Source organism: Carcharhinus amblyrhynchos, chromosome 29 (genome assembly GCF_965287045.1).
Source record: "Carcharhinus amblyrhynchos chromosome 29, sCarAmb.v2.hapA, whole genome shotgun sequence".
Lineage (NCBI taxonomy): Eukaryota > Metazoa > Chordata > Chondrichthyes > Carcharhiniformes > Carcharhinidae > Carcharhinus > Carcharhinus amblyrhynchos.
Window position 1 is genome coordinate 12265680 of NC_137352.1, and position 27651 is coordinate 12293330.

The window sequence follows — 27651 nt, forward strand, 5'->3', positions numbered from 1 at the left end:
TAGTCCACCCGGCGCCCGCTCTTGCTCCCGTGGCAGGCGGGATGGTAAAATTCCAGACATAGTGCTTAAAGCAAAAGCCAATCAGATGTATTTCTCCAGTTAGGAAAGGATAATCTAAAATGGTTTCATTGAATTGGTTTTAAATTGAAGACTTAAATTTAAGACTGAATAAGAATGTGGAGCAGGAGTAGGCTATACCACCTGGCTCGAGCTTGCTCCGCCATTCAGTAAGATTGTGGCTGATCTGATCTTGGCCTCAGTTCCACTCTGATGCCTATTTTCCATAACCCTTGACTCCCCCATGTTCAAAAATCTGCCTATCTCAGCTTTGAATATATTCAGCGATTTAGCCTTTGAGGTAAAGAATACTAAAGGTTCAGAACCTTTGGAGAGAAGAAATTCCTTCTCACCTCTGTCTTAAGTCACAAAGAAGCAGAGATTTTAGAACAATTTATATCTAACATCTTTTCATAATTACATGGTTTTTACTCACCTCATTTTTAATTTTGAAAAATGGCTGCCATCAATTCCTGACAAGCAAACTACACAGCTGAGTAGTCGCTTCATAATGAAGAACCAGGGATGTGTGACTGCTGCAGTACAGCCATATTAGAAAAACTTGAGGTCACGTTCTAATTGATGGGATTCAATGCACATTGTGTGTTCTACAGTCAAAATTTTAATGGGAACACCACGAGGCAAGTAAAATGTTCCATTTGCGCATCATTTATTTGATGTGTGGCTGACAAGCGAGGTGTGGTGATATTGAGTACTTGCATCTCTGAAATCTGGGTTCAAATACAGCTCAGACTAACGTGATTAGAAAGAAAAAATCTTCTTTATCTGTTGGCCATTTAAAATTCGTTTCGGAGGGCTAAATTCAGTTCCTTGTGGCATTACTTGACACTAGATTAAATTAATTCAGAAACGTCGCAAGGTGGCCGATATGGGGCATGGAAGGTGTCACTATGGTGACAAAACGCTTTGTCCCGGATCTGGACTTATTAAATCAGAGTATGGGGAGATTTATTTTGCAACTATGTGTGAGTGATAGGTTGTGAATGAGTTTAAAATAGGGCCTGGTTTACCTATATTGCACTTGGAGTGCTTCATGCTGACTATTGAATTCCAGAAATGGTAAAGTGTTCATTTTCTAATGCAGCAATACCTCATTTTGTGATAAATTTTCTGGTTTTCTTTTAAAAAAAAATAGAAGTGGGGAATGATGGAGGAGTGATACTAGGTGAATTGCTCCTTTAAGGAGCCAGCACAGACAAGATGGGCTAAATGATCTCCCTTCTGTGCTGGGATTCCATGATTCAGTAGATCTATGATTATGATAAGAGCGCAGAATATTGTCTTATATTGGGTGCCTATAAAGTCCTTGTGAAAACTTAATAATTGTACTATATGATAAAAACTAAGTAGCATATGAAAGTATCATTCAATATTTTGTTCAATGTTAATTTAATTAAGTGTTAAGACCATAAAGATTAGGAGCAGAAGTAGGCCATTCAGCCAGTTGAGTCTGCTCACCTTTCAATGTGATCACGACTGATCTGATATGATCATCCTCAAGACCACTTTCCCACCTTATCCCTACAATCCCTGATTCCCTTCCTAATTAAAAATTAATCTATCTCAGCCTTGAACATACTTAGTAACGCTGCATCCACAGCCCTCTGTGGTAAAGAGTTCCACAGATTCACTACCCTCTGAAAGAAGAAATTCCTCCTAATCGCTGCCTTAAATGGGTGATGCCATACTCTGAGATTAGGCTTTCCGGTCCCAGACTTGCCCATAAGGGGAAATGACCTCTCAGCATCGACTATGTCAATTCTCTCCTGAGAATCCTGCATGTCTTAATAAGGTCGCCTCTCATTCTTCTAAACTCCAATGAGTACATGGACTTCATTTCTGGTGGAAATAACATACAGTTTACTTCCTTGATTGCCATCTTCAGACATTTCAGTATTTGAAATAAAATGAGCAAACATCGAGGGAGATGGTGGTATAGTGCAGTTATCACTGGACTAGCAATTTAGAGAGCCAGGGTAATGGGGACCCAGGATCGAATCCCACCATGGCAAATGGTGAAATTTGAATTCAATAAAAACCTGAAATTAAAAGTCTAATGACCATGAAACTATTGTCAATTGTCATAAAAACCCATCTGGTTCACTAACATCCTTTAGGGAAGGAAGTTGGTCATCCTTACTTGGTCTGGTCTACGTGTGACCCCCAGACCCTCAGCAATATGTTTGACCAAATCAAATGCCCTCTGAAAATGAGGGCAGTCAGGGATGGGCAATAAATATTGGCCTATCTAGCGACACCCATATCCTGTAAAAATGAATATGTGACACAGTTAACCAAAAGAGAAAATGCTGAAAAATCTCAGCAGGTCTGGCAGCATCTGGAAGCAGAGAAAAGAGCTGACATTTTAAGTCCAGATGACCCTTTGTCAAAGCTCTTTTCTCTCCTTACAGGTGCTATCAGACCTGCTGAGATTTTCCAGTGTTTTCTCTTTTGGTGTCTGATTCCAGCATCTGCAGTAACTTACTTTTATTATATACTGACGCAGTTAACATCATTAACACTAAAAAGACTTCACAAATTATGCTTTCTGAATGCCGTGGGCTGAGGTGTAGTTTCAGGGTCTGACACACAAAGGGTTAACCTAAGACTGTTGTTAAAAAAAATACATGACCCTCACCTCACAGGATGTGAAATGTTGGACAGAGCCGTGTGTAGAAGCAAGCAGGGAGACAGCTCTCATTTTGGACTTTTGATCTTATTGAATGGCGGGCTCGAAGGGCTAGATGGCCTACTCCTGCTCCTATTTCTTATATGGATTCTAGTAGTAATAAATACTTACTGTTGATCTAATTAAGAATACCTTAAGACTTACTGAACTGCAACACCTTACAATACTTTCATATCCTGCTTGCAGTTCGCTTCTATCAGGTCTACATTCAAGGTTCTAACAATGTTTAAAACTTGCAGAGTGTGCTTTTTCCAACTAGATTTCTAACTAGCAATGAAGGTTGAATGAGTGATAGGAATAAATAAAAAAATGCAAATAACTATACATTTCTTCATAAGACAAAGGACAAGTGAATAATATTCATGAATGATAGAATGTCAATACCCAAGGTAAAGTTTGGACTCAAAAATGAATCTATCCTCTTTTCAGATGCTGATGTATTTTTGCTGTGTTCCGTTTCAACATTAGATTTTTAATGTTTGATTTTTTTTTTCCCCCCTTTTAACCAGCAATTAGTACCAATTCCTTGAATGACATTTAAGATCCTGTGGTTGTGCAGTGGACTACCTTTCCACTTGAAGCAAAGACTATTGTGCTCTTAACAGTTCAGGAATTGAAGCAACATATAGGCCGGAATTTTACCATTCCACTAACCACGGGAATCGGAGTGTGCGAGAGATGGACAGTCGAAAGGTCCGTTGACCTTGGGTTAGATTTTACAGTTATCAGGATGAGCGAGGCTGTAAAATCCTGCCCATAATGTGATATTGGGCTGTAGGGAATGGGAAGGTCCTGGTACTCACCCTTGGTGTGCTTCTTAGCATACTGAGGATGCAATAGGTGTGCCAGAGAAAATATTATTCTGGAAATTCCTTCCTGTCTTTCCATCTTTCCTGCAACATATGGATGCTGTGCGCGGTTAGAGTTGGGCTCAGTTGTGGTGTTTCCCCCTCCCATGGCTATATTGCATAATAATGATGTGGAGATGCCAGCGTTGGATTGGGGTAAACACAGTAAGAAGTCTCACAACACCAGGTTAAAGTCCAACAGGTTTATTTGATAGTAAACACCACAAGCTTTTGGAATGCTGTTCCTTCATCAGGTGAGTGGAGAGTTCTGATTAGAAACAGGGCATATAAAGGCACACACAGTTTACAGAATACTGATTAGAGTGCAAGTCTTTAAGACTTGTATTGCAGATTGTCTGCACCTTTACAGCTAATGTGAGTGGAGATAGTATTAAGCAAAGGTTAAAGAGATGTGTATTGTCTCCGGAAAGGACAATAAGTGAGATGTTACAAGTTCAGGCAAGTCATGGGGGTTACAGATAGTGTGTCATGAACCCAGATCCCGGTTGAGGCTATCCTCGTGTGTGGAACTTGGCTATCAGTTTCTGCCCAGCGACTCTGTGCTGTTGTATGTCGTGAAGGCCGCCTTGGAGAATGTTTACCTGAAGATCAGAGGCCGAATCCTATGACCGCTGAAGTACTCGCCAACAGGAAGGGAACAGACTTGCCTGTGTATCAGGTAGACAACGTTGGCCAAGTTGTAAGAGTATGTGCCGTGTACCTGGTGGATGGTGTTCTCACGTGAGATGATGGCATCTATGTCGATGATCCGGCATGCCTTGCAGAGGTTGCTGTGGCAGAGTTGTGTGGTGTTGTGGTCACTGTTCCCCTGAAGACTGGATAGTTTGCTGCAGACAATGTTCTGTTTGAGGTTGTGTGGTTGTTTGAAAGCATGAATTGGGAGTGTGGGGATGGCCCTGGCGAGATGTTCGTCTTCATCAATGACATGTTGAAGACTCGGGAGAAGATGTCATAGCTTCTCCGCTCTAGGGAAGTACTGGACGACAAAGGGTACTCTGTCCACTGTGTCTCGTGTTTGTCTTCTGAGGAGGTTGATGCGGTTTTTCGCTGTGGTGTGTCGGAACTGACGATTGAGTTGTGAGCCATGTCCTATTCTTATGAAGGCATCTTTCAGTATCTGGAGGTGTTTGTTGCGATCATCTGAGCATATCCTGTTTATACGGAGGGCTTGTCCGTAGGGATGGCTTCTTTAATGTGTTTAGGGTGGAAGCTGGAGAAGTGGAGCATCGTGAGGTTAACTGTGGGCTTGCAGTACAGTGAGGTGCTGAAGTGACTGTCCTTGATGGAGATGCGTGTGTCCAAGAATGCAACTGATTCCGGAGAATAGTCCATGGTGAGTCTGATGGTGGGATCGAACTTGTTGGTGTCATCATATAGTTGTTTCAGTGATTGTTCACCATGAGTCCAGGTACATGGCACATACTCTTGAAACTTGGCCAATGTTGTCTACCTGATACGCTGCAGGAAAGGATGTCCCGAAGCATGATACATTGGGGAGACCATGCAGACGTTACGACAATGGATGAATGAGCACAGCTCAACAATCACCAGGCAAGACTGTTCCCTTCCTGTTGGTGAACACTTCAGCGATCACAGGCATTCAGCCTCTGACCTTCAGGTAAGCGTTCTCCAAGGCAGCCTTCACGACATATGACAGCGCAGAGTTGCTGAGCAGAAACTGATAGCCAAGTTCTGCACACATGAGGACGGCATCAACCGGGATCTTGGGTTCATGCCACACTATCTGTAACCCCTATGACTTGCCTGAACTTGCAACATCTCACTTACTGTCCTGTCTGGAGACAATACACATCTCTTTAACCTATGCTTAATGTTATCTCCACTCACATTGTCTGCACCTTTAAAAATTGAATAGTAGATTAGCTGTAAAGTCTCGCATTCTAATCAGTATTCTGTAAACTGTGTGTGCCTTTATATGCCCTGTTTCTGATCAGAACTCTCCACTCACCTGATGAAGGAACAGCGTTGCGAAAGCTTGTGGTGTTTACTATCAAATAAACCTCTAGGACTTTAACCTGGTGTTGTGAGACTTCTTGCTATATTGCATGATAACAGACAAATTTGCTAAAAATGATCATCTGGTTCAGATTAAACGACAAATGTTCCACTCTCTGGTTTCAGAATGTGATGTGGGAGGCTTATGTGAGCTATGAACTTTTACAGCAAGTGAGAAATGACCAGTAGACAGATGGACATAGTCAACAACTTTCAGTTTGTTGTATTGATTTGTTCATTGCAAAACCTTTTCAGCTTTCCCATTGCTTTACACCACGAGTCTATATGAAAAACTACTCTGCAAAAACATTTCAGAATTTTTTGAATAAGCAGGTAGCACAGTGTATGCAGTGCGGTTATTTGTTTTATCTACAGCAAGGCAAAAAGGTCAGTTGGGAACTGTAGCTTACTATAGAATTTCTCTTTTATCGTCATCAGTTTCACAACATGATGCAGTTTGATTCAAGCTGAAACAATGAATTCCTTCAAAAAAGAAAGCCCATATCCACACATGCACATTCCATCCTCTTACACCCTGTAACTTCCTCTGCTCTATAATTCACTGCATTGTGAACCATCTCCCCTCATATGTTTGCTTGTCATTTCCATCCCTGGCCATCCTTTCAATAACCTCTTTAAGATTCCTTTTGTTTGTCCATTTCCTTGCCCACCTTTTATTCACCTTCCTCCCTGGGCAACTTCTGTTGTTCTTGCTCCTCATTGTAAAGCTCATTAATGTGTCCTTCTGTACACGTAGAGTGCTATGGAAATGTGAAGTTTTTCAGTTATGTTCATCTTGCATCGATGATGGACTTGACAGCTAGGTGCTTTGCAAAAGTTAGAATCAGAACCAGCAAGGAAGCCAATGCTACAACAAAAAAGCCATTTGTCAGAGATTGTATTACATGAGGAAGATGATCATTTCCAGAAGAGTACCATTACAAATTACAGACCAGACCCAATTTATCAACTGCTATGCTGAAGAATAGCCAGGATTTATCAGACACATTCTTATAAACAGCACAGTGGTTCGCACTGCTCCTCACAGCGTCAGGGACTCGGGTTCGATACCCGGCTTGGGTCACTGTTAGTGTGGAGTTTGCACGTGCTCCCTGTGTACGTGTGTGTTTCCTTTGGATGCTCTGGTTTCTTCCCACAGTCCGAAAGTTGTGCTGGTTAGGGCCATGCTAACTTCTTCCTCAGTGTACCCAGACAGACACCAGAATGTGGTGACCAGTGGATTTTCACAGTACCTTTTAAGCCTACTTGTGACTCTGGTAAATAAACTTTAAACTTAAACCTAATCTCTAAACTTTAAGTAAACAAAATCTCCAGGGCATGTATCTGACATCACAATCTGCGTTATTCAACCCCGAGCAGTAGTATCCCGTGGATGACATTTCAGTATTCCCCGAAACACTGGAGCCACGCTGCCCTGTAGAACACTTAACCATCTGTGCCTGTAATTATTCTCATAATCTTCAATCTACTTCTTAAGCAGCTTTTCACCTACTTCTTTTCACAAAATCATTTCTCCATTTTCTTTCTTTTTCACCTCTCTTGAAAGCAGTGATTTCTACTGAGGTTTTGTTTCATGGTTGCTAGCAGTACCCCAGGACTTCAGCACAGCGCTGAGCTTTCATATTTGAACTGAGACGGTGAATGTCAGCAGGCTATTTAATTGCAAATCAGCACCATTTAAGTGTGAGCATGTTCCCAGCATGTGTCAAGATTCAGAGTGAATGCCCTATTTCACTTCAATGCTGCTTAGTCTAATTGTGGTTCCCTAACTGGCATTTTGTCTCCCTGACTGTTCTAACCTCGTCTTGTTGGGGTACCATTGCACCAACAACTCCACCAGTAACCTGCCATGGTTGTCATCATTAATGGGTAAGCCTGGACAGGTGAGGTATTTGACTGTGGAGGTCACAGTAGAGTAGGGTCCTCTTTTCATCTATCTTATGGAAGCTACTTCCAACAGGTGGCACAATGGTCTCACAGTGCCAAGGCCTGGGTTTGATTCCAGCCTTGGGTGACCCTTATTTGCTCATTCTACCCACGTCTGCTTAAGTTTCTTCTGGATGGTCCAGTTTCCTCCCACAGTCCAAAGTTGTGTAGGTTAAGTGGATTAGCCATTGTAAGTTGCCCCTTAGTGTTCAAAGATGTGTAAAACATTTTAAAGTTTATTAGTCACAAGTAAAGCTTACATTAACAGTGCAATGAAGTTACTGTGAAATTCCCCTAGTCGACACACTGCAGCCCCTGTTCAGGTCAATGCACCTTACTAGTACATATTGCAGACTGTGGGAGGAAACTGGAGCACCCAGAGGAAACCCACGCAGCAACGGGGAGAACGTGCAAACTCCATACACACAGTGACCAAAGCTGTGAATCACACTGGGTCACTGGCGCTGTGAGGCAGCAGTGGTGGATTAGTCATGCCACATGTGTGAGGTTACGAGGATAGTTCAGAGAGAAGGGCCTGGGTAGGATGCTGTATCGGAGAATAGGTGCAGACTCGATGGGCCGGATGGCCACTTTCTGCACTGCAGGAATTCTATGTTTTTAAAACAATTACCAGAACGGAGGGAACCCTGCTTAACCCTGCCGAGGCTTCAGTGTGGCTTTCCAGCCACTGCCCTGACTGAGATTAACCAACTCACCACAGCCCTTAACCTGGGTCTTTCCGCGCTGAATGGCTCAATGTTATTTTGCCAGCGTATTTTATCCAGTCATCAATTGGGTGGGGGGAGGAGCTCAAACCCTAATGAAAGACCAAAATAATATATTTTTTAAGATCTCCAGGATGCAAGTGATTTACTTGCTTCACAGATTTGCCAGGTGTATTTTTAAAATGGCAGATGTAATGTGGCTTTGAAAGCAAACGATAATGAGAGCACTTTATTTTGCACTGCAGATGATCCAAATTTAATTAAAAAGGCACTACACTTCCGTGGATATCATCGTGTACATTTCAAACAACACCTTTTGCATTTATATTCTACCTTTTAACTTAGCAAAACAACCACTGCATTAAGTTGATCTTTCTCTACACCCTAGCTATGACTATAACATTATATTTGGCACACTTTTGTTTCCTTCTCTATGAATGGTATATTTTATCTGTAGAGCACGCAAAAAACAGTACTTTTCACTGTATGCTAATACATGTGACAATAATAAATCGAATCAAATTATATCACACATACATCCATTTTTTCTCTGATTATGTCTGTGAAGTCAAAGAAGAGAATATTTAGAGAGTTGTAAAGAGGGTTTTAAAGTTGTAAAGAAGGTAGAGAGGCAGATCAGTTTATGGAGGGAATTTTGGAATGTTCCTACATATTCTAGGCAGTGAAGCTGAAGGGAGGAAAATGCTTAAAAGGTTTGTTACTCGATTCTAACAGCATGAGTACATTAGGATAGATAGGGAAGGGAAAACCATGAAGGTGGTTAAATGACCATCTTAAATTGAAAGACTGGGCCAATTTTGCTCACTATAGGTGGTTCCGGTAACCAGATTCTGGTAACGACAAACTTACTGTACATTAGTGAAAGTCAATCCCTATATTGATTAAAGCAGTAACAGAAGTCATTGGATTTCCGAGGAAGCAAGCTGCACTCGGTAACCCCAAGGTCAGCCAGACTGCCCCAGTAATGCAATTTGATATGAATTGTGCAGCTATTGTATTTCTCCTCGAGGCCCTGGGCTCGAGCTCCCGTCTGGTCAGTCAAAAAGTGGAGGGGGAGGGGGGGTGAACAAGGATGTCTTGCAGCTGTGCCAGACTCTCACTCAGCCTGGATTTTTTGCAGTTGCCAAGCTTGGAGTGATTCCAAGAATGCTGGCAGCTGTCAAATGAAGGCAGCTACACTCAACATGCACTATTAATTCATGAGCAGTGCTTTAAAAAGCCCATTTCAAAATGTTTCTCAGACACGACACACACACTTTTGCTAGAAGGACATTTGTTGGGTTTTCAGAACTAGGGTGGCTCTTGGATCATTGTTCCATGTGGAAACTAATCCTTGGACTCATTCAGTACTACTGTGTCATCTAAAATTGTTGGCAACAGCTACATATGAGGAATGTGCATTCTCTAAAATGTTACGGCATACAAAGTTTATAATGTCACAGTCAATGGGTCATTTTATATTTTAGCCTTAATCCAACTTAATTCAGTCAAAGATTATTGTTGAAGGAACTCTTGGCAATAAAGTTGGCAGAGATTGTTGTGAATGAATCATTTTGTACAGATTTGCTATGATTAAAGCTTATATCTGCATTTTTCATTGCTACCATGGCACATGCATTTATGAATGTAATGGGTCTTTTGTAATCTTATCAAAGTAAATCACTACTAATCAGCAAGCAAGCAAATTGAAAGCAATCTACTATTCAATCATCAATGTTTTCCACAAATTGAGTGTGGAATCTTAAATATATGAAGATTCTCCTCACTAATATGTAATTAATTAAATGAAATTGTTGCACTATAATTATAACATTTTTCACAATCTATTATAATTTATAATACTCGCCCACTGGAGAAGCTGTTAAGATAATCTGAAGTTCATCCTGCTCTCTAATAAATATATTGCTCCCCTAGCATTGTACTTTAAAAATAGTTTTTTTATTTATGTAAAGTGCCAAGCAAGTTAAAAAAAATTTAACAACATTGGGCCAGATTTAGCTGATGATAATCTAATTCCATCGATTTGAATGGGTAAAATGAGAATGATTATCAGAAAATTAAACATTTCCTTTTTTTAAATTTATTTTCTGAATGTTTCTGAGGTTTTAATCACAATATTGTTCGGCTTTGTGGGATGAGAATGTGAGACTGAGGAAAGAATAGCATTGAGATTAGTGCGAACAAGGAAGAGAGAACAAAATAACATGATTTAAACCTAAAAGTGATAGGGAATGGGGGAGATGGATGATCGAAAGTCTCAAAGCTGATTATTGTGATTGCAAGCAGAACAAGTAAACTTTACATGTCAGTTTCCACTCCTCCACACAATTTTCTATGAATGAAAAAACAAGCAATAATGGTCTTTGACTTTCACATGCCTTGAGTTAAACCAATGATAATAGGAAAATAAACATTTTAGCCACAGACCATCCTAATAAGCTAGTGATAACGAGGCTGATGCCACGCACAAGATTTTTGTGAAAAATAATATTCCAACTTGTGGGTTGTATATTCTCTATATTATTAGACTATGAATTCTCTAATGTGTATTTATGTAGTTATCATTGAAATTTTGGGTGGCACAGTGGTTAGCACTGCTGCCTCACAGCGCCAGGGACCCAGGTTCAATTCTGGCCTAGGTGACTGCCTGTGTGGAGTTTGCACATTCTCCCTGTGTCTGTGTGGGTGCTTCAGTTTCTTTCCACAGTCCAAAGATGTGTGGGTTGGATTGCTTTGGCCATGCTAAATTAGTGTCCCATGATGTGTAGGTTAGGTGGATTATTCGGGTAAATGCCTGGGGTTACGGGGTCTGGGTGGGTTTAAAGTTTGAAGTTTATTTTGTTAGTGTCACAAGTAGGCTTACATTAACACTACAATGAAGTTATTGTGGAAATCTCCTAGTCGCCACACTCCAGCACCTGTTAGGGTATACTGAGGGAGAATTTAGCATGGCCAATGCACCTAACCAGCATGTCTTTCGGACTGTGGGAGGAAACCCCATTCTCCAGACATGGTGGGAACGTGCAGACTCCGCACAGACAGTGACCCAAGTTGGAAATCAAACTCAAGTCCCTGGCGTTGTGAGGCAGCAGTGCTAACTACTAAGCCACTGTGTCACCCTGTTGTTGGTGTAGCCTCGATGGGCCAAACAGCCTCCTTCTGCACTGTGGAGATTTTATGACTCTATTGCATTGGCTGAAATGGAAAAATAAAACATTACTCAAATCACCTTACTGAACTTTGCATAAAATGGAAGTGAGGACTATCTCTTGTGAGCTTTAATGTTGAGTTTAATATATTTCATTGTTAATTATTCCTTTAGTTAGAGATTTTGATTTCTATAGAGGTGATGGTTTTTGCACAGCGCCTGCTAAAAAAACCTCTGAACTAAAGTTTATAGGTTCAAGCCTTACACCAGATACATCTTCTAGGTTTAATGTGCAATACAATGCTGAGGGAGAGGTTTGTTGTTGGAGATGTAACCATTTCCATGAGATTTTAAACTTCAAGTGGGAATAAGAGATCTGGCAAAACTTAGTGCACGTTATCTTTTATCACCTGATAGAAGTCTACAAAATAATGAGAGGCATAGATGGGGTGGATAGTCGAGAGGCTATTTTCCCAGGTTGGAAAGGTCAACTGCAAGGTGGCACAGATTCGAGGTGAGAGGGGGAAAGTTTAGGGGTGATGTGTTGGGCAAGTTTTTAACGCAGAGCGCGGTGGGTGCCTGGAACACACTGCCAGTGGAGCTGGTGGAAACAGGCACGTTAGCAACAATCAAGGTGGATCCTGGTAGACGCATGAATAGGATGCAAACAGGGTTAGTAACTGCATTTGGCAATAAATAGTGGGTCTAAATAAGGATTAGGAATTGCCAAGGTGAGCTGAAGAGACTGTTCCTGTGTTGTATTGTTCTTTATTCTTAATATTACCAAAGAAAACACCCCACATTCTCTTACTATTTATTTCATTGCTGTTTGTGGCAGCTTGCACAAATATTGGCTGCCATGTTGTCTACAGTATGAAGGGTACGGTATTCCAAAAAGAATTAGCTGTGTTTATTGTGTACGGGGATGTCCTGAGATCATGCAAAATGCTGTATAAATATAGGTGCCTTCTTTCTATATAAAGAGTGTCTAGTATTACTCTCTAGGTTGTTATTGGCCATGTGGTTTACAGTTACACAAAATTTTCTGTATATTATGGGTTTACTTCAGAACTTTTCAGTGTCTAGCTAGGAAAATTTCATGCAAATTAATTTGACGGTATGATGTGTCGTCCAAAGCAATTTTGAATGTAATATGTTAGCTTGATGGGGCTCAGCACTGGTGCTGACTAGATCCTAGACTAATACAGTGAATGTGGGAGTGGAAATGGTTCAATTTGACCTTGCTGCCTGAAAGAGAGGAAACGTCTTGGGCAGACCTCTTCATGACTTTGTTCCACTTACCATCACAACCTTCTGCAGACCATTATCTGAAGTGCCTCAGTTCTGCTTTTCTGAGTCTGAGCTAGTTTGTGTCTCTCTCCCTCTGCATGAGAATTGGTAACCAAACCTTGGTTCTCATTGTCCCAGACTCTGGAATTCTTTTCCTTAGCACTTCCATTGTGCACAGTTCACTCTATGTTTAAAAATTCACCCCAAAACTTATTTCCTCAATCATGTTCTGTTCTGCTGCTCTAAATTGCTCCCCATACCTTGTGGTATTTAATCTACTCCTGTGTGAAGACTTTCGGTAAATTCATTTCATTAAATTAGTTTTTTTTTAGTATTCCAGTTCTTGCTTATTTTAATTATAAAAGGGGAAATATATTATTTTGAACATTTTCTCTCCAGATTATCTGATTTTGTTTATTTTCCCTCTCCCTTTAATTCATCTTGTCCTCTGGTTTACTTCCTTTGTTTTGTTCACTTCCCTTCCTCAATCTTCCTCATCACCAAGCTTAATTTCTTCACAGATGTAATAAATACTGCAGAAGGTTGCAAAATTCCATTGGTGTGAAGTCCAAAATCAGTTTTTCTTCTCACTCTTCAGATCTGTTGTATTAAGCCAAAGGGGATAAGGTGGCACAGTGGTGAGCACTGCTGCCTCTCAGCGCCAGGGACCCAGGTTCAGTTCCAGCTTTGGGTGACCGTCTGGGTTCTGCAGATTCTCCCAGTGTCTGTGTGGGTTTACTCTGGATGGTCCGATTTCTTCCCACAGCCCAAAGATATGTGGGTTTGATTGATTGGCCATGATAAATTGTCCCTTTTTGTCAGCTAGGGCAAATGCATGGGGTTATGGGGATAGGGCTTGGGTGGGATTGTGGTCACTGAAGAGTCAGTGGGCCAAATGGCTCCATCTGCACTATAGGATTCCATGATTCTATAAATCGCCCCTTAGTGTCAGGGGGATTAGCCAGGATAAGTGCATGGAGTTAGGGCCTGGTGGGATTGTGGTCGGTGCAGACTTGATGGGCCAAATGCTGTCCTTCTTCACTGTAGGGATTCTTTGATCTGTGGTTCTGTGGATGGATCTAGCTAGCAAACCTGCACTGTATGTTTTTCAGTTAATCAATTCAGTGTTGATTCAGTATCATAAATAACACTAAGTCGACATTTAGTGCCGTTAAAATTGAGTCATCAGCCAATTTGAATTAACTTGCTTAAAATCAAAAGTAAATTCCTGCGTTTCAATGTCATTATGCACTCCATCTCCCATCAAGTCTGGATAGGTGAAATGCATTGTAATATGTCCATCACCTGGAGCAGTATGTTCTCTGGAGGTCTTTGGATTTGCCCTGTTTCCATTCCCGTTGCACAAAAATTTAATGACACGATCAAGTCCCCATTTATCACTGTCAGAAATGGGTAGAACGTTACAGGTTGATAATGAACACTACGCCAATCCACTTAAATATGCAGTTGGTTTGATCGTTTTACTGGCTTTTTGAATAAAATGTTGTACAACTTTTGCTGGTTCAGTAATTTGGTTCACTAGCGGAATCCATTGCAGCATCCGTATTGACATTTCTCTTCAGAAGTAGAACACTGGCTTCAGTGACTAGACAGTATGTGTCCACAGGGAGGAGATTTCTCGTCCCTTAAAGGATATACTGCTGGAAATTCATGATTCATTGAGCTGCTGGCTTTTACTATTTTCATGATAATTTTCTGTTAAGAGCTATACATAAATACATGTCTTGATTTTTTTTTTGCTTGTTGCCATTTCTGTGAACTGATTTATTGCAAGTGACAGCACATGGCAGCTCATTAATGTCGGAAATTATAATGAAGAGCGCCACTGCGTTGATACTGGCTGTTTGCACTTCTGTTGCCAAGTTAGCCTTCTAGCACTGTGATTTTCTGTCCTTTACCCGATTGTCACCATTTTTGTACTTTATTTATTTATATATTTTGGCAACTTCGTAATAATGAAATCATAGGATGTTAATGTCATGGAACAAGAGTTATTGAGATTTTGCATTGTACTAAGGGTGAATTTTCACTCTGGAATTGGGAATCATTCTACTAACCCCTCATTCTACTAACCTGACTCAGGAGGAACTGATCCGAATGGTCAGATTTTTGTTCCGGTCAGTGAGGGGAATGGGTGGGGAATGGCTGGTTAAAAGGCGCAACTTGATGCTATGGGTCCCAGTTTGAAGGAAAATGAGCAAAATCAAAAACAATCCTTACCCCTCACCCCCTCTCAGCTCAGCTCCTTGTCACTTTGAGAACGTGACAAGAAAAGTTGATCAGGGCAGGGCAGTGGATGTTGTATACATGGACTTTACAAACCTTCGATTAGGTTCCTCATGGCAGTCTGATACAGAAGCTGAAGTCATATGGGATCTGAGGTGAGCTAGTAAGATGGATACAAAACTGGCTTGGGCATAGAAAGCAGAGAGTAACAGTGGTAGGTAATTTTCTAACTGGAGGTCTGTGACAAGTGGTGTTCCACAAGGAATGGTGCTGGGGCCTCTGTTTGTAATACATATAAATGATTTGGAGGAAAATGTAGATGGTCTGATGAGTAAATTTACAGATGACCCAAAAAGTGAGGAGTAGCAGATAGTGAGGAGGATTGTCAAAGGATACAGCAGGATATAAATCGGCTGGAAACCTGAGCCAAAAGATGGCAGATGGAATTTAATTTGGAAAAATGTGAGGTGATGTGATTTGGAAGGTCTACTGCAGAAGGAAAGTATACAGTAAATAAGAACATAAGAACATAAGAAATAGGAGCAGGAGTAGGCCATCTAGCCCTTCGAGCCTGCTCCGCCATTCAGTAAGATCATGGCTGATCTGAAGTGGATCAGTTCCACTTTCCCACTTTCTCCCCATAACCCTTAATTCCCTTGTCTATCAAAAACCTATCTACCTGTGACTTAAATATATTTAGCGAGGTAGCCTCCACCACTTCAACCGGCAGAGAATTCCAGAGATTCAGCACCCTTTGAGTGAAGAAGTTCCTCCTCAACTCCGATCTAAACTGCCCCCCACTTAACTTGAGGCTGTGCCCTCTAGTCCTGCTATCCTTTCTAAGCAGGAAGAATCTCTCTACCTCTACCCTATCCATCCCTTTCATTATCTTATACGTCTCCAAAAGATCCCCCCTCATCCTTTTAAACTCCAACGAGTACAGACCCAGTCTATTTAGTCTCTCTTCATAGTCCAACCCCCTCATCTCCGGTATCAGCCTAGTGAACCTCCTCTGCACTCCCTCCGAGGCCAAAATATCCTTGCGCAAGTGCGGCGACCAAAACTGCACACAGTACTCCAGCTGCGGCCTCACCAGTACCCTGTACAGTTGCAGCAAGACCTCCCTACTTTTATATTCTATCCCCCTCGCTATAAAGGCTAGCATTCCATTTGCCTTCTTGATCACTTGCAGACTGGGTTTTTGCGACTCGTGCACAAGGACCCCCAGGTCCCTCTGCACCGTAGCATGCTGCAGCTTTTCACCCTTTAAATAGTAACCCCTCCTACTATTATTCCTGCCAAAGTGGATAACCTCACACTTGCTAACATTATACTCTATCTGCCAGGTCCTCGCCCACTCGCATAGCCTATCCAGATCCCTCTGCAGACTTTCCACATCCTCCACGCAATTTGCTTTACCATTCATCTTCGTGTCATCAGCAAATTTTGACACCCTACACTCAGCCCCCTCCTCCAGATCATCTATATAAATGGTAAATAGCTGAGGCCCCAGCACCGATCCCTGCGGCACTCCACTAGTCACCAACCGCCAATCAGAATAGCACCCATTGATACCAACTCTCTACTTCCTATTAGACAACCAATCCTCTATCCACACTAACACCTTGCCCCCAACTCCGTGCACCCTAACCTTCTGATAGAGCCTGTGGAAATATTCGCATACAGAGGGATCGAGGTGTGCTGATACACAGTTCCTTGAAGGTGGCGACTCAGGTGGACAAGGTGGTCAAGAAAGCCTATGGCATGCTGGCACCTGGTCAGGGCGTCGAGTACAGGAATTGGAAAATCATGTTGCAGCTGTGTAAGACTTTGGTTAGGCTGCTTTTGGAGTATTATGTACAGTTCTGGTCACCACACTACCAGAAGGATGTTGATGCATTGGAAAGGATGCAGAAGAGATTTACTGGGGTGTTGCCTGGTTTGGAGTATATGGACTATGAAGAAAGGTTGAACAAACTTGGATTGTTTTCATTGGGGCGTCGGAGGATGGGGGACCTGATAGAGGTTAGAGGTTGACAAGATTATGACAGGTTTGGATAGAGTCAGTTGTCAGAGTCTTTTTCCCAGGGTCGAAAGGTCAATTACTCGGGGGCATAGGTTGAAAGTGAGGGGGAAAGTTTAACTGAGATGTAAACAGCAAGTTTTTCATACAGAGGAGGGCAAATGCCTAGAATGCGCTGCCAGAAGAGATGGTAGAAGCAGATTCTGTAACAGCGTTCGAGAGGCACCTGGATAGATACATGAATGGGCAGGGAATAGAGAGATATGGACCACGTAGAAGCAAGAAAATGTTAGATTAGAGCCATCTGTGGTGGCACAGACTTGAAGGGCTGAAGGGCCTGTTCCTGTGCTTGCAATAAATCAGTTATGCAAGCTGATTTATTGTAAGTGACAACACATGGCAGCTCGTTAATGTCAAAAATCAAAATGAAGAGTACCAATGTGCTGATAATGGCTACATGACCTTCTGTTTCTAACTTAGCCTCCTAGCACTGTGATTCTCTGATCCTAAGAACACAAGAAATAGGAGCAGGAGTAGGCCATCTAGCCCTTCGAGCCTGCCCCGCCATTCAATAAGATCATGGCTGATCTGAAGTGGATCGGTTCCACTTTCCTGCTTTCTCCCCATAATCCTTAATTCCCTTGTCTATCAAAAACCTATCTACCCGTGACTTAAATATATTTAGTGAGGTAGTCTCCACCACTTCAATGGGCAGAGAATTATGCCTTATGCCCAATTTCCAACATTTTTGTACTTTTTATTTGTTTGTATATTTTGGGAACTTCGTAATAATGAAACCATAGGATGTTAGAGTTGTGGAACAAGAGTTACTGAGATTTTGCACTATCCTAAGAGTGAATTTTCACTCCGGAATCGGGAATGGGTAAAAATGTTCTTTATTCTCATACACTTCTTTTGCCTTACCCATGCCAACTCGTGTCTCCTCATGCCTTCCCATGGCCTCCATAACCTTTCCTGCAAACACATGCCCCTCTACCCACCTCAGTGTTTTATAGCCCCTATACCAACTTACTGCCAATCGCCCTATTACACCCTCCACCATGGGGAGACCTCCTGGTGAGGTGAAATAATATAAAGTTCTAGACATTTGTTACAGATTTCACTATATTTAGTCTCATTGATAAAAACCTATTCAACACACTTAAATCCTTTCAAGCACTTAATCCTTTATAAAGGTGTATATAATGCTTTATGAAAGTAACCTTTTGTATTCATAGCCTTTACGATAAAAATAGTTAATCCCTTTGTAACTTCTTTGGACCGTCCATCAAACTGTGAACTTACAGGCCCTCACTCTGATAAAAATAAGTTATAAAAGCAGTCAAACAGCATTAATCCTAAAATGATTACCCTTAGGCTCATGTCAACAAACCAGCTGTTGACATGGCAAGCACTAATGGTTTTTCAGCCACCGGCTGCTTGTTTTTTCCTCAAAATTTTATAGAGGGTGGTATTTAAATGAGGATATTTAATTGACAGATCCAAAGACCTTGTGCACTTCTTACACACACATTCATGTCTGCTCTTTACAAGCCCAAAGGGATGCCTGACCTCTCCCAAAGTAAAAAGTCTGACAACGCCAGGTTTTAGTCCAACCGATTTATTTGATAATAGACTCACAAGCTTTCGAGGTTTCCCTCTTCGTCAGGTGAATGGAGAGTTCTGGCCTCAGACAGAGCATATAAAGCACAGACGGTTTAGAGATTACTGATTAGAATGCGAATCCTTACACCTAACCTGCTGTTCAAGACCTGAAGTGGCTGACAATGACTTCAGGTCTTGAACAGCAGGTTAGGTGTAAGGATTCGCATTCTAATCAGTAATCTCTAAACTGTCTGTGCTTTATATGCTCTGTCTGAGGCCAGAACTCTCCATTCACCTGACGAAGAGGGAAACCTCGAAAGCTTGTGAGTCTATTATCAAATAAATCGGTGTTGTCAGACTTTTTACTGTGTTTACGCCAGTCCAACACCGGCATACCCACATCATGACTACTCTCCCAAAGTACCAGACCATCCTGACAGGGTACTTTAGCACCTCTGCAAATGGCTCTGGCAGGCTTAGACTTTTACCTCAAATGTGTAAAGCCCATGAGCTGAATTGCAGAAACCTGAGTGACTAAAATATCTTCTGTTTGAAGACAGCTACGTTTTTAAATGTACAGCTGTTGCCTCTGTCCCAACCCAGACAAAAGTGGTGGGTGCCGTGTTTGGGGCATGACTTCCAGACTTTGGGTTCCAATGCTATGTTGAATGTAGACTGAAACCATGGCTCGGAGTTCTTGGTTGTTGTCCTCCTGGGATATTCTAGTTTGCTATGGGTGGTCATGATGTGGAGTTGCTGGCATTGGACAGGGGTAGGCACAGTAAGTAGTCTCACAACATCGGGTTAAAGTCCAACAGGTTTATTTGGAGTCACGAGCTCTCAGAACACTCCAAAAGCTTGTGCTACCAAATAAACCTGTCAGACTTTAACATGGTGTTGTGAGACTACTTACTATGCTATGCATGGCGGTAGCCCATAAATCCCCTCCAGCATATAGGACTAATTACCCAATTAATTGATGGAGAGCTGGCGACTGCCATAAAAGGTGCCTTCACATTATGATCTGACAGACCGTTAATCAGCCTGTGCAATCTTCGACTAATTCACATCATTCTTTTCAAGGGAAGACTTTGAAGATATGAAAACAAAATTTGATTTTATGAAAAACCCTCTATGCAATGATTAGCTATGAAAATATTCAACTAAAATGATGATGATTTTAGGTATGGGTTGCAGTCAGAAATTAAGTCTTCTCATTTTTCTATCACAGCAACAGTTGCAGTCATACGTGGTATGGGTTAACTCCCAATTAAAGAAAAAGCCTGGATTGAATCCAGTACAAGACTTACGGCAAGATCTACGGGATGGAGTGGTGCTGACTCATCTTGTGGAAATTGTAGGTTAGTATAAATAAGCCATACGCACAGTGACCGGAATTCTTCCATCTGAGTGGGTGGAGGGTGGATCACGCAAAGGTCCATCAATCTCGAGCAGGATTTTCCGTTTTTGGGACAAGCGTGGCTAGAAAGTCCTGCAGCGTCTGATCTTTAGCTTACATTTTGGTTAAGGGTTAAAGGATGTGGAATATTTCCCTCTTTCTATCCCACTAGTGTAAGAATGAGTTTGCATCATATACTGGGTACTTTGGTACTTCTGGTCCAGTGATATGGCAGAAAGGAATGCAGGCTCAGAAATCTTTGTCTAAAAATTACTAATTTCAGGTGAGCTGCTGTCAGATGGCACAGCATAGAGGTTCAGTGCCTCTTCCTGGTCATTGATTTTGGAAGAATTCAGAGGGGCAGCACAGAGGCACAGTGGTTAGCACTGCTGCCTCAAAGCACCAGGACATAGGTTCAATTCCAGCCTTGGGTCACGGTTTGTGTGGAGTTTGCACATTCTTCCTGTGTCTGCATGAGTTTTCTCTGGGTGCTCTGGTTTCCTCCCACAGTCCAAAGATGTGCGGTTAGGTTGATTGGCCATGCTAAATTGACACTAGTGTCAAGGAGGATTAGCAGGATAAATGGTGTGAGGTTATGGGAATAGGGCTGGATGGGATTGTGGTTGGTGCAGACTCGATGGGCCAAATGGCTGCCTTCTGCACTATAGGGATTATTTGAAAGAGTCGTGAATTCTATTTTTATGAAATTAAAATTGAGGTCTATGAAAAAGCTAGGTGCAGGATATGGATGGCTGGGGAGATCAAAGGGGGATAGGAACTGAAACACTAGTTGATGTATTTCTAAACCTTTAAGAAAAATATTGGCTTTGTTATGTGAGAACGTTTCATATTAAGTGAATGCAAGAGGCTGTATCACACAAGGTTATGAGCGCAGCACATGTCAAGATGTGGAAATTAGACATCTAGGAAAGAAAATTGTGCCTTAAAATGATGATTTAGGAAGGATATCATAAACAGTGAATTTTGTTCTTGTAAGTAGATGTCTGTGGACAATTTTTAAGACAGCAGGCAGTGACATCTTTTGTTTGAACAGAATGGTGGAGCAGCTGGTTATGTCTGAAGTGGGAAAGTGTATATTTATACTTGCTCTTCAAACTCATCAAATCTCTCTAATTAATTGTTTTTATTTTGTTCTCTGCTGAAGCCGGTGAGAAACTCAGTGAGATTTGCTTCAATCCCAGTAGCTATCAGGAAATGAAAGATAATGTGGAAAAAGTGCTGCAATTCATAACCTCTAAAAAGATCCGTATGCATCAGACCTCGGCTCGAGGTGAGCACACAACAACAACAACATGCATTTATATAGCACCTTTTAAGGTTTGAAAAATGCTTTACAGACACGGGGATAGTGTTACTGCTCATCATGTTGGTCAATGGGTGGGGTGAGACCATAAGATTGCATGCAAGGTGAAAAATTGGGTTCATACGTGGTTTCTCGCCTCTTAAGATCTTACTGGGCCCAGACTTCTGGAAAGATCAGCGATTGACCCGATAATGGAGAGAGGGGGGAGGTGTAGGGGTAATGCAATCAGCTAGGGGTGGGAGGCCAGCGATCATTGGGGCAGGGGGAAGGGCGACATCCAGTGGGGAAGGTGACTGACAGATCTTTGTTTTGCACAACAGAAGAGATCTCTGCATACACAATTGTACTCTCTGGTGTGAGCATCCAGCTTTCCAGCTAGTTTTGGCTCTGCCCCCTCCCCCTATTGGCAGGAATCAGATAGTGTATTAAGTGCCAGAAGTTTTAATTTGTAGCCTCACCAAAAAAACAAATCTGAAAACTTTCCCACTTTCTTGCTTATTCGGCACTTTTGGTAAGATCGCTCCAGTCTTATTTAGGGCAATGGATTAAGTCAATCTCTATTTTGGTTACAAGTGACTTTGCAATGACATGGAGATCATATTTCAAGTTTCCATTCTTTGCTCCATGAAAACTGCTTTTACTCACCTATTATTAGAGATAATAAACAGATCACTAACAAGTCACAAACATGACTTTATAGCAAAGAAACTTGCACAGATTATTGGTATTATTCCAGTATTGCCTTCTGCTTCCACAGGGAATTGGATCTTGTTGCTGAGGCACTTGCAATTGATTTAAGTTTGTTCTGAGAAAGGAATGACAAGACGGGGGAGAAATATTGGAAAAGAAAAGAGATTATTGGAAATAAATGTTTTATTTTTCTTCCCAAGACATTGTTGAAGGGAACTTGAAATGCATTATGAGGCTGATTCTAGCTCTGGCAGCTCACTTCAAACCATCTGGTGTTAGATCGGCCAGCCAGAGGTCTGCACCATTCCTGAACAGCAAGTCTACAATCTCCTTGGACAATCACAGGCCACTTTCCGCCACTGCTATGGTGCAGACAGCTGCCGCAGCTCTTGCTGAAGTTCGACAAGACGTTTCACGTTCTGGACGGGAAGTATTCCGATACAAACAGGAGGTCCCAAGGTGAGAACGGGATCTCTGGTTTTTCTCAATCTGATATCTTGTACTCATATTAGTTGCATAAGAAATAGGAGCAGGAGTAGGCCATTTAGGCCCTCGAGCCTGCTCTGCCATTCAATAAGATTATGGCTGATCTGATAGTGGTTTAGTTCCACTTACCCGCCTGTTCCCCATAATCCTTAATTCCATTATTGATCAGAAATCTCTCTACCTGTGACTTAAACATATTTAACGAGGTAGCCTCCACTGCTTCAATGGGCAGAGCATTCCAGAGATTCATTACCCTCTGAGAGAAGAAGTTTCTCCTCAACTCTGTTCCAAACTGACTCCCCCTTATTTTGAGGCTGTGTCCTATAGTTCTTGTTTCCTTTCTAAGTGGAAAGAATCTCTCTGCCTCTACCCTGTGTAGCCCCTTCATTATCTTATATGTCTCTATAAGATCTCCCTTAAACCTTCTAAACTCCAACGAGTACAGGCCCAATCTACTCAATCTCTCCTTATAAGCTAACCCCCTCATCTCCGGTATCAACCTGGTGAACCTTCTCTGTACTCCCTCCAAGGCCAATATATACTTTCGTAAATATGGGGACCAAAATTGCACATAGTACTCTAGTTGTGGCCTCACCAGTACCTTGTACAATTGTAGCAAGACCTCCCTGCTTTTATACTCCATCCCCCTCATGGTAAAGGCCAACATTCCATTTGCCTTCTTGATCACCTGCAAACTGAGTTTTTGTGATTCATGCACAAGGACCCCCAAGTCCCTCTGCAAAGTAGCATGTTGTAATTTTTCACCATTTAAATAATAATCAATTTTGGTATTATTCCTTCCAAAGTGGATAATCTCACACTTGCCAATATTATACTCCATCTGCCAGATCCTCTCCCACTCACTCAGCCTATCCAAATTCCTCTGCAGACTTTATGTGTCCTCCATGCAATTCGCTTTCCCACTCATCTTTGTGTCATCAGCAAACTTTGTCACCCTACACTCGGTCCCCTCCTCCAGATCGTCTATGTAAATGGTAAACAGTTGAGGCCCCAGCACCACCAATCCCTGCGGCACACCACTAGTCACCAACTGCCAACCACAAAATCACCCATTTATTCCAACTCTCTGCTTCCTGTTAGATAGCCAATCCTCAATCCACACTAAGACTTTACCCCCAACTCCGTGTACCTTAATCTTCTGCAGCAACCTTTTGTGAGGCATCTTATCAAACGCCTTCTGGAAATCGAAAAACACCACATCCACCGGTTCCCCTCTGTCAACCGCACTCATTACATCTTCATAAAAATCCAGTAAATTCGTCAAACATGACTTTCCCTTCATGAATCCATGCTGTGTCTGCTTGATCGAACCATTCTTTTCCAAGTGTCCTGCTATTTCTTCTTTAATGATTGATTCCAGCATTTTCCCAACTACGGACGTTAAACTAACCAGCCTGTAGTTACCTGCCTTTTGTCAACCTCCTTTTTTTAAACAGTGGCGTCACATTAGCTGTTTTCCAATCAGCTGGCACTTCCCCAGCGAATTTTGATAAATTACAACTGACGCATCTGCTATTTCTTCTGCCATTTCTTTCAGTACCCTGGGATGCATTCCATCCGGGCCTGGGGACTTGTTTACCTTTAGTCCCATTAGCCTACCAAACACTACCTCTTTAGTAATAGTAATCATTTTAAGGACCTCACCCCCTACATTTCCACGACCGTCAATTTTCGGTAAGCTGAGTACTGAGATTGGGCCTGTACTCGTTGGAGTTTAAAAAGCTTAGGGGAGATCTTATAGAGAATACCACGAAGACCGACACGAACTTGTTTAAGGCCTCGGCCATTTTCTCGTTTCCCATTATTAAATCCCCCTTCTCGTCTTCTAAGGGTCCAACATTTACTTTAGTCACTCTTTTCCTTCTTATACATTTTTAAAACTTTTACTATCAAGTTTTTATATTTTGCCCTAGTTTAGTTTCATAATTTATCTTTCCTTTCTTTATTGCTTTCTTAGTAGTTCTTTGTTGTTTTTTAAAGCTTTTCCAATCTTCTAATTCCCCACTAGTTTTGGCCACTTTGTACGCATCAGTTTTATATTTAATACTTTCCTTTATTTCCTTAGTTATCCACAGCTGGTCATCCCTTTTCTTACATTCCTTCTTTATCACTGGAATATATTTTTGCTGAGTACTGAGAAAAATCTCCTTAAGTATTCTCCACTGTTCCTCTGCTGTCCTCCCAACTAGTCTGCGCTCCCTGTCTACATTAGCCAATTCTGCCCCTCCCTCTTGCTGCGGCTGTATAGGGTATTGGTGAGGCCGCAGCTGGAGTACTGTGTGCAGTTTTGGGCGCCGTACTTACGCAAGGATATTTTGGCCTTGGAGGGAGTGCAGAGGAGGTTTACTAGGCTGATGCCGGAATTGAGGGGGTTGAGCTATGAGGAGAGGCTGAATAAACTAGGCTTGTACTCGTTAAAGTTTAGAAGAATGAGGGGAGATCTCATTGAGACGTATAAGATGATGAATGGGATGGATAGGATAGAGGTGGAGAGACTCTTCCCGCTCAGAAAGGATAGTAGGACTAGGGGGCACAGCCTCAAGATAAAGGGGAGGCGGTTTAGAACAGAGTTGAGGAGGAACTTCTTCACTCAAAGGGTGGTGAATCTCTGGAATTCTCTGCCCGTTGGAGGCTGCCTCGCTAAATATTTTTAAGACGCAGGTTGATGGGTTTTTGATAAGAGAGGGCATTAAGGGTTATGGGGAGAGGGCGGGAATGTGGAACTGAGCCACGACAGATCAGCCATGATCTTATTGAATGGCGGGGCAGGCTCGAAGGGCTAGTTGGCCTACTCCTGCTCCTATTTCTTATGTTTATGTTCAGAGGACACTGGTTTGGGACCCTACTTTCTCACCCTCCATCTGTATTAGAAATTCAACCATATTGTGATCACTCATTCCAAGAGGATCCCTCACAAGAAGATCTTTAATTTTACCTGTCTCATTACACAGGACCAGATCCAAGATAACTCGCTCCCTCGTAGGTTCTGTAACATACTGTTCGAGGAAACTATCCCGACAGCATTCTAAGAACTCTTCCTCAAGTCCACCGCGTCCGACTTGAGTCAACCAATCAATATGTAGGTTAAAATCTCCCAAGATTATTGCTGTTCCGTTTTTGCACGCTTTTTTATAGCCCACCCCACCTGAAAGTTATTATTTGGGGGCCTATGACTTTCTCCCCTTACTATTCCTTATCTCCACCAACAACGATTCCACATTTTGCTCCTTAGAGCCTATATCATCTCTCACTATCGCCCTGATGTTATCCACAATTAACAGAGCTACCCTGCCTCCTTTTCCTTCCCGTCTGTTCTTCCAAAATGTCTGATACCCCTGGATATTCAGTTCCCAGTCCCGGTCACCCTGCAACCACGTTTCTGTAATGGCCACTAGATCATACTCATTTGTACTGATTTGTGCCATCAACTCATTCTCTTTGTTTTGAATGCTACGTGCATTCAGGTAAAGTGTCTTTATGCTAGCTTTTATCTGGACCCGATTTGTTAGTGCATTCTTTTGATCGCATGCTCTGTCGCAAACTGGTTATCCTTCCCTAGACCATCTCTCTGCACTGCGTTGACCGCCTCCCTTCTCGTGCTTGTCACCTTTTTTACTCTGCCTGAGGTTAGATTCCTGCCACCTTCTATACTCTGTCCTATTACATGGTCTGGAAATGTTACTAACCTGTTCTGAGCCCTCGACTCCTTTTAACTAGTTGAATGTCCTTATCATTAACCTGCACTCGTACCCTCTCCTTTACCTTTAGTTTTGTAATTCCCCATACCCCTGAACCTGCGTCAATATTTTTGTGTGGCTGTGAAATTGTCAATGTACTAAAAAAGATAATTGCTTCTGGTTCCTTCAGTGACCCCAGGTATAATGCCACGAATTGGACTAAAAAGACTCTATACCTTTTGAAGTAAGTTGAACTGATGTAGAGAATAACTCAACAGTCAGAATTGGCCAGAATTCTCAGGCTGTTCATGTCCCACTCCCACTGCTAGTGAGAACTGAGAATTTGGCACTCAGCCAAGTTTCTGTCCAGTGCAGCGGGACCAGAGAATCCCTGCTGCAGGTGAGGTCGGAGAATCAGGCAAGGATTAATTTTCTACCTGGTTTGCATGAAACATTTAAATTGCTCTTCTTTTTCCTGAAAATCTTTTTCCTGAAAATCTTTTTCCTGAAAATCTTTTTCCTGAAAATCTTTTTCCTGAAAATCTTTTTCCTGAATAGTAAATAAAATACAGGAATAGCTGGTCCTGTTTCAATCCATGCAAACTCGGAGCAGGAGTAGGCTACTCGTACCCTCGACCCTGCTCCGAAATCAATAAGATCATGGTGGATCATATTGTAATTTCAACCTGACATTCTTGCCTATCCCCGAGACCTTTCACCCCCTGCTTATCGAGAATCCATCTAGCTCCACCTTAAAAATAGTCAAAGACTTTGATTCCACTATCTTTCGAAGAAGCAAGTTGCAAAGACTCACGACCCTTTGAAAGAAAAAGATTCTCCTCACTTCTGTTTGAAATGAACGACCCCTTATTTTTAAACAGTGACCTCTAGTTCCAGATTTTTCCACAAGTGGAAACATCCTTTCCACATCTATCCTGTCAAGACCCATCAGGATTATATTTGTTTCAGTCAAGTCACCTCTTAGTTATCTAAACTCCAGTGGATACAAACGCAATCTTTCCTCATAAGACAATCTACCCATTCCAGATATTAGTCTAGTAAACCTTCTCTGAACTACTTGCATTGCTTTTACATCCTTTCTTAAATAAGGGAACCAATACTACACACCATACTCTAGATGTGGGATCTCACCAATGCCCTGTATAACTGAAGCAGAGCCTTCCCATTTTTGTATTCAATTCCCCTTACAATAAACAATAACATTCTATTTGCTCTCCTAATTACTTTTTTTACCTGCCGACTAATCTTTTGTGATTCACCACTGCAAATCAGTGCTCTGCAATGTTGCACCATTTAGATAATCTTGTTTTATTCTTTCTGCTAGGATGGATAATTTCACATTCCCCCCCCTTTATACTCCATTTGGCAGTTCTTT

The 27651-nt window shown here is 41.9% G+C and overlaps 1 protein-coding gene across 4 annotated transcripts in view; it reads left to right on the forward strand.

Moving 5' to 3' along the window:
- LOC145359855 (dixin-like) overlaps positions 1–27651 on the forward strand; it is a 130091-nt gene that overhangs the window by 34327 nt on the left and 68113 nt on the right. For 3 of the 4 annotated variants that reach the window (XM_080214677.1, XM_080214675.1, XM_080214676.1), the window contains 3 exons: positions 19890–20019; positions 21223–21348; positions 22272–22530. In XM_080214677.1, the coding sequence (XP_080070803.1) occupies positions 19890–20019; positions 21223–21348; positions 22272–22530 (515 nt within the window). Of the gene's footprint in view, positions 1–19889; positions 20020–21222; positions 21349–22271; positions 22531–27651 lie in introns of those variants that run through there. The other variant, XM_080214678.1, reaches the window with a different exon arrangement.